The sequence below is a fragment of the Aethina tumida genome, chromosome 4 (genome assembly GCF_024364675.1).
Source record: "Aethina tumida isolate Nest 87 chromosome 4, icAetTumi1.1, whole genome shotgun sequence".
NCBI classification, from domain to species: Eukaryota; Metazoa; Arthropoda; class Insecta; order Coleoptera; family Nitidulidae; genus Aethina; species Aethina tumida.
Genome location: NC_065438.1, coordinates 3,922,793 through 3,933,852, shown reverse-complemented (window position 1 = coordinate 3,933,852; position 11,060 = coordinate 3,922,793). Strand labels below are relative to the sequence as shown.

General features: G+C 37.2%; 1 protein-coding gene across 3 annotated transcripts in view; it reads right to left on the bottom strand.

Moving 5' to 3' along the window:
* Window positions 1-1,017: 1,017 nt before the first annotated feature.
* The window catches only part of LOC109601189 (zinc finger protein Gfi-1), a 37,672-nt gene continuing 27,629 nt past the window's right edge, over window positions 1,018-11,060 (bottom strand). For all 3 annotated transcript variants that reach the window (XM_049966336.1, XM_049966337.1, XM_049966338.1), the window contains one exon: window positions 1,018-2,928. In XM_049966336.1, the coding sequence (XP_049822293.1) occupies window positions 2,735-2,928 (194 nt within the window). In that variant the 3' untranslated portion in view covers window positions 1,018-2,734. The remainder of the gene's footprint in view (window positions 2,929-11,060) is intronic.

Sequence of the window (11,060 nt, the reverse complement as noted above, 5' to 3'; positions counted from 1 at the left end):
AAAATTGTTGGTTAAAAATTTGGTTTAGTTTTAAATTTTTTACTTTTCTATAGAATTTATTTATTTTATTATTTTCTAGAAATGTTCTTGCAGTAATTTAATTCATAATAATTGTTTAATTAATCAAGTTTTTTAGAATTATATTTTGTCATACATATTTATATCATAAACAATTATTTTAAAAATTCCTTGTCCAAAAATTTCTTTTAGTTTAAATTTTTTTATTTTTCTAAAGTATTTATTTATTTTATTATTTTTTAGTAATTTAACACATAATAATACTAAATAAGTTTTCTTAAAATTTTTTTTTATTGTAGATATTTATATTTTTTTTTTTTATGAAAAGTCAATATTTTAAAAATGTCTTGGCTAAATATTTGGTTTAATTTTAAATTGTTTACTTTACTGTGCTAATTATTTATTTTATTATTTTCTAGATATGCTCTTGTAGTAATTAAATATATAATATTTACTTAATATATTAGTTTTCTTTAAAATTATTAATCTCAGACATATTTATAACGTTTTTTTTCTAGAAAATCACTATTTTAAAAATTTAATTTTTTTACTTTTTTATAGAATTTATTTATTATTTTCTAGAAACGTAATACATAATTAATTAATATATTAGTTGTGGTAATTTAATAAATTATTATTTAATATTATATTTTTGTATACTTTTAAATGTAATAATATATATTTATCATTAAATATTTCAGATTTCTTTAAAATTTATATTAGTTACACAAGTTTCTACTATTTTGTTTGTGTCTTTAATTTTTTATAGTATTATTTTACAATTAATTACACTTACATACAAAATTGTATGTACAAGAATAAATAATAATAATTCAATTGCCATTGTATATATTAATATATATTATTAAATTTATATTTATCAGACAATTGTTTTTATTTACTTTTTATTCTCATTAAAGTAAGTTAAACTTACCTTAAAAATTTCATGGTATATAAAAATTGAGGAGGGATCATAAAAACATCAAATATGATCACAATTCGTTTAATTTCTTTGTGTGGTAGAATAAAGTTTGTGTGTTGAAACATTCACAAGCTTAGGTACAGGTATTTTACTAGGTCTAATACATACAAAGTGCTTATAAATATTTAAAATTTTCATTAATTTACATTTTTTCGTTTCATATACATCCAACATTGACTAAGAACTATACAAAACAAAAATCAAATAATAATATAACAATGTCTTTTTTTTAATTAAATATAAAATATGTACAATTTGGTAATATCAAAAGCTGGTTAATATAAACAAGGAACGAAAATCGTATCAATGTACAAAATATTTGAATTGTAACTATAATCTGCTCTGGTAACAAAAAGTTTAAAATAAAATCAGTTACGTCATCCTAATAACATTTATCAGGAGTATATTCAAGTAAGTATCACCGTAGAACAATGACGAAATCGAAGCCGAAACGATTGATTTTCCAAAGCCCGAAATTAATCCACCCGAGTCACGGTCCCGCTTCATGAACAATATTCCGGGGCTGCGGCTGCCGGTATTTAAACAGAAACATTAAGATTATCGCCCCCCGATTAAATTAAGGCCCCGGTGTCGTCGTGTCGCGTAACTCCATACTCCCGACGCGACGGCCAGAAAGCTCGGTTTTCGGTTACACGGCCGCGTTCTGTAACTCCCCAGAAAATCCTCCCTCTCCGTAACCGGGAACTGTCAGATCCGTTTCGGCGCTACCCCCGTGTGATTTTGCGGGCGTGGATTTGCCTCTTGTCCTTCGCGTAAAGCCCAAGTTTTGACAAGAACTGTCACGGGAGGTTCAATTTTTCGTGTTTGTTGATGTTAAACCCCATAAAACATCAATGGAACATCAAGGTGACAATTAAAGTGATTGAGCCCTCCTGCAACGCACGAAACTCCTGCAGATTGTTACAATAAAATCAGTGAAAAATCGAATACTCGCCGGTTTTCCCAATCGCGAATTTACAGGGCGTCCGGAAAGCGAGGATATCTTTATTTACGACGGCGCCCGGAACGACGGCCTGAATATAAAGCAGGAAAGGAAGTGCTTGATTGAGCGGCTTGATTTTTAACCGGAACCGCGTAAACGCGAGATTTCGCCGGCGGCTCCTGATGTAAATTCGAATGCCCCAGCTTTTATTATTGCTTTACGCCACCATGAATTATGCATCCGGGTCTGAAGTCGCCGTCCGGCTTTTATTCGTCATTGATCCGTGGTTACCTCTATTTAAAATTGCACTGATGGATAAAAAATAATTGCACATGTATAGACTTAAAGTATTAACACTTAGTACACTGATAAATTTCGGGGGTGCACCCCCCAAACATGAATTAAGCCTAAGTTAGCACCATATTTAATATGATGACTATAATCACAGATGATACATCAAAAAATTGGACAGGCACATCCAGAAATACCAACAAACTCATTATTATTATTACTATTATATTACATTAAAAAATTAATTTCTTCAACTTTGGTATTTTTGGAGGCGCTGCGTTTTGGTTTTAGTCTTTGGTATGCCTTCTCTATTGGTTGGGCCAACTGACGTTGGCGAACACGGCCCCAATGGGTGGCAAACTGACGCCACCCAAGCCCCCAAGTCTACCATCCTGACTCCCCAAAGTGGACGGCTGCTCCATGGCCATGCCAGGTGCGGCCTCCTCCTTGGCACTGAACGTGGTCACCGGAAGCTGCGGCAGACTTCCGGCGTTCTGGCACTATGTGACGATTGGCCGCAGTTCGGTGTGCTGGGTCTCCTTGTGGCGGCGCAGGTCCACTTTCCTTTGGAACGCACGGCCGCACAGGTCGCAGGCGAAGGGCTTGAAGCCCGTGTGCTTCCTCGAGTGGGTGATCAGGTTCGACGACTGGCTGAAGGCCTTGCCGCACACCGTGCACTTGTGGGGCTTCTCGCCTGGAAAGAAGAAGCAATAATTAACCAAAATCATAATGATAAAGTAGGCTAAGATAAGGAAGTGATGTGCGGGGGAAGGTTAATGAGGTGGAGACGCGATGGAGACGACGACGACCCGATACGGCGTTTGTTATCGATTGGTATCAGTTTGCGGCCGACTGTGATTCGTTGGGCGCGCGTGTCACGGCCCCGCCCGGACCCTCGCGTTGCCCTGGAAACGGCGCGGGAAGACGGGGGCGGCCGCCCGACAAGGACGAGCGGCTCGGGTGTACGGCAAGTCGGAGCGAGACGGCACGGTGGAAATCCGCGAGATTTGGAGCGAAGTGGAGGAGGCCGTTCGATGAATAGCGACCGTAAAGAACTTTGCGTTGATTGATAAGAAATTGCCGAACGGATTCCGCTTCCCAAGATTTTTACACAAGTTTCGGTCGGACGAGATTTAGACGTTCCACCCTCATCCTCATTCCCGTCGTTTCTCTTTCACATTAACATTTGTCCTTAAATCCAATATGTACGAAGAGGAGGAACACTCCTTCCTCAACTTCCTCATTAGCCTTTGAAGCTGCGAAGGACTTAATCGAGTCAATCGAAGGCATCACCTTCCTCGCTGTGCCCGACGAAAAATCCCCGAGCCAGCAAGGTGGAAAACGGAGGGGTGGGACGAAGGGGAGAAGCAATCCAGCTAGGAAAACACTTCGACGGCCGATACTCGCGGCCAATCAGACCGGTACACTTACGTCACCGAATTTAGATTGCCCCCAGGCCAAATATTTTCTTAACTAACCCGACGGGATTAAAGTTTGCACAAGGCCCGCCGGCACAGCCGCCGCCACAGTTGGATTTGTTATTCTTTTTCACCGCCGCAATTTCCGACGATCGACACTCTAATATCCCCGGCTGTTTATTGTTCTGCTTTAACGCCGTTTTTTGCCACCTCTGATCGGTTTGATCCTAATTTTTGTTGTAAATTGGGATGTTACATTACTCCCCTGGTGAACAAAATTAATTACCTAATGTCATTATCCTGGAAGGAAGGATTTTTATTGGGCACAGCATGGCTGGAAACTTGTTGTCACGTTGGACGAAATATGATTTCCTCCCGGACGTTAATAATCTGTTCAGGTCCGGATGCGAAACAAGGAACTTCCGGGATAAATGCGAGCCTTCAGGGACGGTCCTTCCGAGACTCCTGTCTCCACTCCCTGATTTATTAAAAATCTCTGTGTATTTGACCGAAACTGATTTCCTCTCGGATGCATCGCTCCTGCCGGAATTCAAACCAATCCGCAGGAAACTCCTCCAGCTCAAGATTATCAAACTGCACACTTGGAGGGGCCATCAATCATTTCGGCCCCCGCGGCCGATGTTCGTGGGGAAGTCCAATAATGCGTCGGCGTGAGCAGTTAAAATTCAGCCAGAGTAAATCCAGGATTCATATGTTTGAATAATGTCCTGTTCGGCACGGAGCCGGGACACATTCCGGCCGAGTGAGTGAGCCCGCATAGTTCCAGGATTGCGGGCAGTGGACAGGACACGACGGAATGCGGGCATTCCCGGCGTTATTGCCACCCCCGGACGGCAACCGAAATTAATAACGCCATCCATCCTGCGAGTTCGCCATCCTCAAGTTCAATTCCTGCCGGCTTTTCAGTCAGTGTACTTTCAGTTCGGTCAATTCGGGCTTCTTGGGAGAGAAGGACGGAAGCGAGGTATCGTGTCGGGATTGTCAAATCAGCCGTAAATTTTATTCGTCCTGCGGGAAGGTTAAGGAACTGCTGATTTTGGATTATGGTGCTCCTAGGACAGTGATTGCAAGTTTGCGAGATTTGAAACTGAAAAATTTACGAGTTTGTCCGTTGTCTGCGACAACCTTTTTTTTTATTTGTTCATTTCAGGAAATCACCAGTTTTTGTTGCTCCTGTTTCGACCATTAAAGAAAGAGACGTGGCGTTGTAATTAAAGCAATTTGGAAAGTTGCGACCTTATAAAACAGTAATTAAGACAATTTTTAAAACGGGTCTGAAATCTTGCCTGAAACTTCGACGGAGGAGGCCGTCGAAATAGCCCCTTAATGGATGTAAGTGGCGGCTGGAGTGTTGCTGGGAAGTTGTAAGCGCGGCGTCGGGACATAAACCAGATGAGTGCGGAAGCATGGCCGTAATGGCGGCAGATTTCGCGCCGTGGTTATGTTTTAATAGAATTTACGGTTATGAGGCGTAAGAGGGTTGAGCGGCCTGGGAGTCTGCGAAAGGGCGACACCAAGATTTCAGCTCGTTTCGCCGAGATGCACTCAGCGAAATGATTTTACTCGCGGCGTAGCCGAACGCCTTCTGCGAGTGCTTAACGGTTTAAACACTTGTTCCCCAGATGACGCTAAATAATAAACCGGGAGACATTATAATTGCTTTACAACTGGCATCAAATCACTATAAATATCGTGTCGAGACGATTTTATCACCGGGCCTCCGTTTTCATCATCTCCATTATTAATGTCATCCACTTAAACTCGATGGAAGTCACCGTCACCTTCAATGATTACATTAAATCACCTCAATCTTTTTTAATACCCTTCTAAATCAGTAACAGTAATTTAAGTATTTCCTCTGTACAAGAATGAACCACTCAAATCAATACCAGTCATTGGAAGCTAATCCACCACCACTGTCAGTGATTGACGTTCTTCAATGATTACATTAAATCACCTCAATTTTTGTTTCAATACTAGATCAGTATCAGTAATTTAAGTATTTCCTCTGTCCAAGAATGAACCACTCTGTCAAAGATGGACAATGATTGACGTTCTTCAATGATTACACTAAATCACGTCAATTTTTGTTTCAATATTTTGTTAGATCAGTATCAGTAATTTAAGTATTTCTTCTGTTTAAGAATGAGCCACTCTGTCAAAGATAGACAAGGTTAAAAATTGAAGAAATCAATACCAGTCATTGGGAGCTAATCCACCACCACAGTCAGTGATTGGCGTTCTTCAATGATTACATTAAATCACCTCAATTTTTATTTCAATATTTTGCTAGATTAGTATCAGTAATTTAAGTATATCCTCTGTCCAAGAATGAACCACTCTGTCAAAGATGGGCAAGGTTAAAAATTGATGAAATCAATACCAATCATTGGGAGCTAGTCCACCTCTACAGTCAGTGATAGACGTTCTTCAATGATTACATTAAATCACCTCAATGTTTGTTTCAATATTTTGTTAGATCAGTATCAGTAATTTAAGTATTTCTTCTGTCCAAGAATGAACCACTCTGTCAAAGATGGACAAGATTAAAATTTGAAGAAATCAAATCCAGTCATTGGGAGCTAATCCACCACCACAGTCAGTGATTGACGTTCTTCAATGATTACATTAAATCACCTCAATGTTTGTTTCAATACTTTGCTAGATCAGTATAAGTAATTTAAGTACTTCCTCTGTCCAAAAATGAACCACTCTGTCAAAGATGGACAAGGTTAAAAATTGAAGAAATTAATACCAATCATTGGAAGCTGTCTCTCTGTCACCACTGTCAGTGATTGACGTTATTCAATGATTTCATTAAATCACCTCAATTTTTGTTTCAATATTTTGCTAGATCAGTATCAGTAATTTAAGTATTTCTTCTGTTCAAGAATGAACCACTCTGTCAAAGATGGGCAAGGTTAAAAATTGAAGAAATTAATACCAGTCATTGGGAGCTAATCCACCACCACAGTCAGTGATTGACTTTCTTCAATGATTACATTAAATCACCTCAATTTTTGTTTCAATATTTTGCTAGATCAGTATCAGTAATTTAAGTATTTACTCTGTCCAAGAATGAACCACTCTGTCAAAGACGGACAAGGTTAAAAATTGAAGAAATCAATACCAGTCATTGGAAGCTAATCCACCACCACTGTCAGTGATTGACGTTCTTCAACAATTACATTAGATCACCTCAATGTTTGTTTCAATATTAGATCAGTATCAGTAATTTAAGTATTTCCTCTGTCCAAAAATGAACCACTCTGTCAAAGATGGACAAAGTTAAAAATTGAAGAAATTAATACCAGTCATTGGAAGCTAATCCACCACCACTGTCAGTGATTGACGTTATTCAATGATTTCATTAAATCAACTCAATGTTTGTTTCAATACTTTGCTAGATCAGTATCAGTAACTTAAGTATTTCCTCTGTCCAAGAATGAATCACTCTGTCAAAGATGGACAAGGTTAAAACTTGAAGAAATCAATACCAGTCATTGGAAGCTAATCCACCACCACAGTCAGTGATTGACGTTCTTCAATAATTACATTAAATCACCTCAATGTTTGTTTCAATACTTTGCTAGATCAGTATCAGTAATTTAAGTATTTCCTCTGTCCAAGAATGAACCACTCTGTCAAAGATGCACAAGGTTAAAAATTGAAGAAATCAATATCAGTCATTGGAAGCTAATCCACCACCACTGTCAGTGATTGATATTATTCAATGATTTCATTAAATCACCTCAATTTTTGTTTCAATACTAGATCAGTATCAGTAATTTAAGTATTTCCTCTGTCCAAGAATGAACCACTCTATCAAAGATGGACAAGGTTAAAAATTGAAGAAATCAGTACCAGTCATTGGAAGCTAATCCACCACCACTGTCAGTGATTGACGTTATTCAATGATTTCATTAAATCACCTCAATTTTTGTTTCAATATTTTGTTAGATCAGTATCAGTAATTTAAGTGTTTCCTCTGTCCAAGAATGAACCACTCTGTCAAAAATGGACAAGGTTAAAAATTGAAGAAATCAATACCAGTCATTGGGAGCTAATCCACCATCACAGTCACTGATTGACGTTCTTCAATGATTACATTAAATCACCTCAATGTTTGTTTCAATATTTTGCTACATCAGTATCAGTAATTAAAGTATTTCCTCTGTCCAAGAATGAACCACTCCGTGAAAGATGGACAAGGTTAAAAATTGAAGAAATCAACACCAGTCATTGGGAGCTAATCCACCACCACAGTCAGTGATTGATGTTCTTCAATGATTACATTAAATCACCTCAATGTTTGTTTCAATATTTTGCTAGATCATTATAAGTAATTTAAGAATTTCCTCTGTCCAAGAATGAACCACTCTGTCAAAAATGGACAAGGTTAAAAATTGAAGAAATCAATACCAGCCATTGGGAGCTAATCCACCACCACAATCAGTGATTGACGTTCCGGAGTCTAATTCTCACGCTTCCACAGTATCGCCGGTTCGGCTGCTAATGCAATTATGATTATTGGCCCCGTTCATCGGGGGGTAACACGACACCGGTCCGGACCCCCGGGGACGCCGACGCTGCTCTTTTGTCGCCCCCTAATAGGCTGGAGGACTCCGCTATCGTGTCCCGTCGTTTGAGTGTGTGTTGGCTCGGACGTAACGAACCGGAAACACCAACATACACAAAACACTTCCCATACAGCCATCCGACTTCCTGGTTAATTGATTGATTTGATCCAATCAACAACGGGGCTTCAATTAATTTTTCTTCGAGATTATTTTGCTCAGCTGAGTTAATGTTAGCCTCACCACAAGCACAAGAAAAACCTCAAACAAACAACGTGACTCAATTAAAAATAGTTGTACAACCCTCCCCAAGTCACAGATGTGCACTTGTGCACTTTGAAGAGCACTTGTCCATCGGTTTGTTGTTGGATTGCAGGTTTAATCAGAAACTAAGAATAACAAAAAAACGAGGGTGCGCCACACTGATAATGATTTCCCCGTGCTTTCTCACGTACCGTCCTCCATAAATATTTTGGACGACTCCCCGAACGGATCTCTAATTGTCAGAGGTCCCTCGGGTCGGGCAACGTCACATGTGAAATAATACGAGGAGGAACGGTGTCATGTGTCGTTGCGGCACATATCGTTGCTCAAAAGCTTTTTGCTTTGATTAAAATTTAGATAAGACTCGTGATTTGGCGGTGGAGAGAATTCGGTGGGAAGAAAAATGGGCTAGGACGGGGAATGGAGGAATGAAGAGGTCGCACACCAGACAGGATAATATATCTGTTGATTTCAATTTCAGTTTTATGGCCCTTAATAAACAGTTGGCAATAAATCTCGTAAACAACAGCCGGGGAAGCCAACCTAAAAACGACGAAAATCAAAAATACATTCGGGGGATGGGCGCAATCATTTCTAAAAAACGACTTATATGAGCTATAGAGCTTAATAATTGAACATTATGGCTTTTGGGAAAGCTTTCAAAGAGATTGAGTTGGCGTTTTGTATGCGGTAATGGCTGTTTTAACTTTGCTCCGGCCTCCACTCAGCCACGTTTCCTTGTCTTGCCACCCCTTTTATTAACAATTGATCTCGCTAATAGCCCCCTAAATAATATCAACCGCACCGCCGCAATTTTAACACTTTTATTTATATTTCCTCTTAGAGGTTCTTCAGCCACTGAAATTTATATCGAATAGTTAAGATCTCGTGACTGAGCTCAATTTGGAGCTGGAGAAACTTTGACGGCCCAATTGCCCGAATGATAATAAAACGTTATAATTGTTAAGTGGAGTGTATGGTTCGGAAAGGAGGGTAATTTTTGTTGGTAGCATGTGGCGTGATGCTGGTGTAGTGGCCCATTTGTCGTCTTAATTTTATTAGCACCCCCATGCACACACACGCTCCCACTCCCCCTCTACACGTTTCGGTTATCCGGCGTCGGATGCGCTTTCCCTGCCTACGGACCTACGGACGACCGCCGTTTAATAGGATTTAAAAATATTATACCCGAAATCATTATTTAATAAGGGTTTTATTGCACGAGTCCCGTTACCGTTGGCTGCGACTTTCGCCTTGTGGCAGCGGTGTCACGTTTCAGATGAATCATTATGCGAGTGAGATAATTAAATTTGGAGATTGTGATTGAATGTGATTGAATCATCTGTGAATGGTGTGACGAACAAATGTTTTTCTGATCTTCATATATAACTTTCAATCTGTACTATTTTTTTGTATCTGTAATATTTCATAAAATTCTGTATTAAAGTTAATGTTTCTAATAAAAAATAAGGATTTCATCATAAATTGAAAAGTTGGTAACTAAATACAAATGAAAATACACATTTTCATCTTCAAGAAATTCTTAAATAATTTTGTTTAGACAAATCTTCTAAAAATCTCATAAAAAACTTTATTTAAAGTATGTTGAATTAATGTTTCTAATAACAAAAATAAGGATTTCTTCGCAAATTGAAAAGTAGGTAACTAAATACTGGTGAAAGTACAAATTTTGATCTTCAAAAAACTTTTAAATAATTTTGTGTTGACAAATCTTCTGAAATATTTATTTATATCTGTAATATTTCATAAAAAATAAGTATTTAAAATTTGTTAAATTAATGTTTTTAATAAAAAATAACGATTTTATCATAAAATAAAAAGTAGGCAACTAAATACATGTGAAGTACAAGTTTTGATCTTCAAGAAACTCTTAAATAATTTTGGACAAACAAATCTATAATATTTATTTGTATCAGTAATATTTCTTAAAAAAATCTGTACTTAAAGTGTGTTAAAAATAACGATTTTATCATAAAATGATAAGCAAGTAAATAAATACGTGTGTTAGTATAAATTTTGAATTTCAAGGAAGTCTTAAATAATTTTTTCTAGGCACATCTTCTGAAACATTTATTGTAATATTACATAAACGATTTTATTACAAAATAAAAAGTAGGTAACTAAATACATGAGTAAGTACAAACTTTGAACTTCAAAAAACTCTTAAATATTTTTGTTCAGACAAATCTTCTATAATATTTATTTGTATCTATAATATTTCATAAAAAATATTTATTTAAAATATGTTAAATTAAAGTTTTTAATAAAAAATAATAATTTTATCACAAAATGAAAAATAGAAACCTAAATACATGTACAAGTTTTGATCTTTAAAAAACTCTTAAATAATTTTATATTGACAAGTCTCCTGAAATATTTATTTATATCTGTAATATTTTATAAAAAATTTGTATCTAAAGTGTGTTAAATTAACGTTTTTAATAAGAAAATAACGATTTTATAGCAAAATAAAAAGTGGGTAACTAAATACATGAGTAAGTACAAACTTTGAACTTTAAAAAACT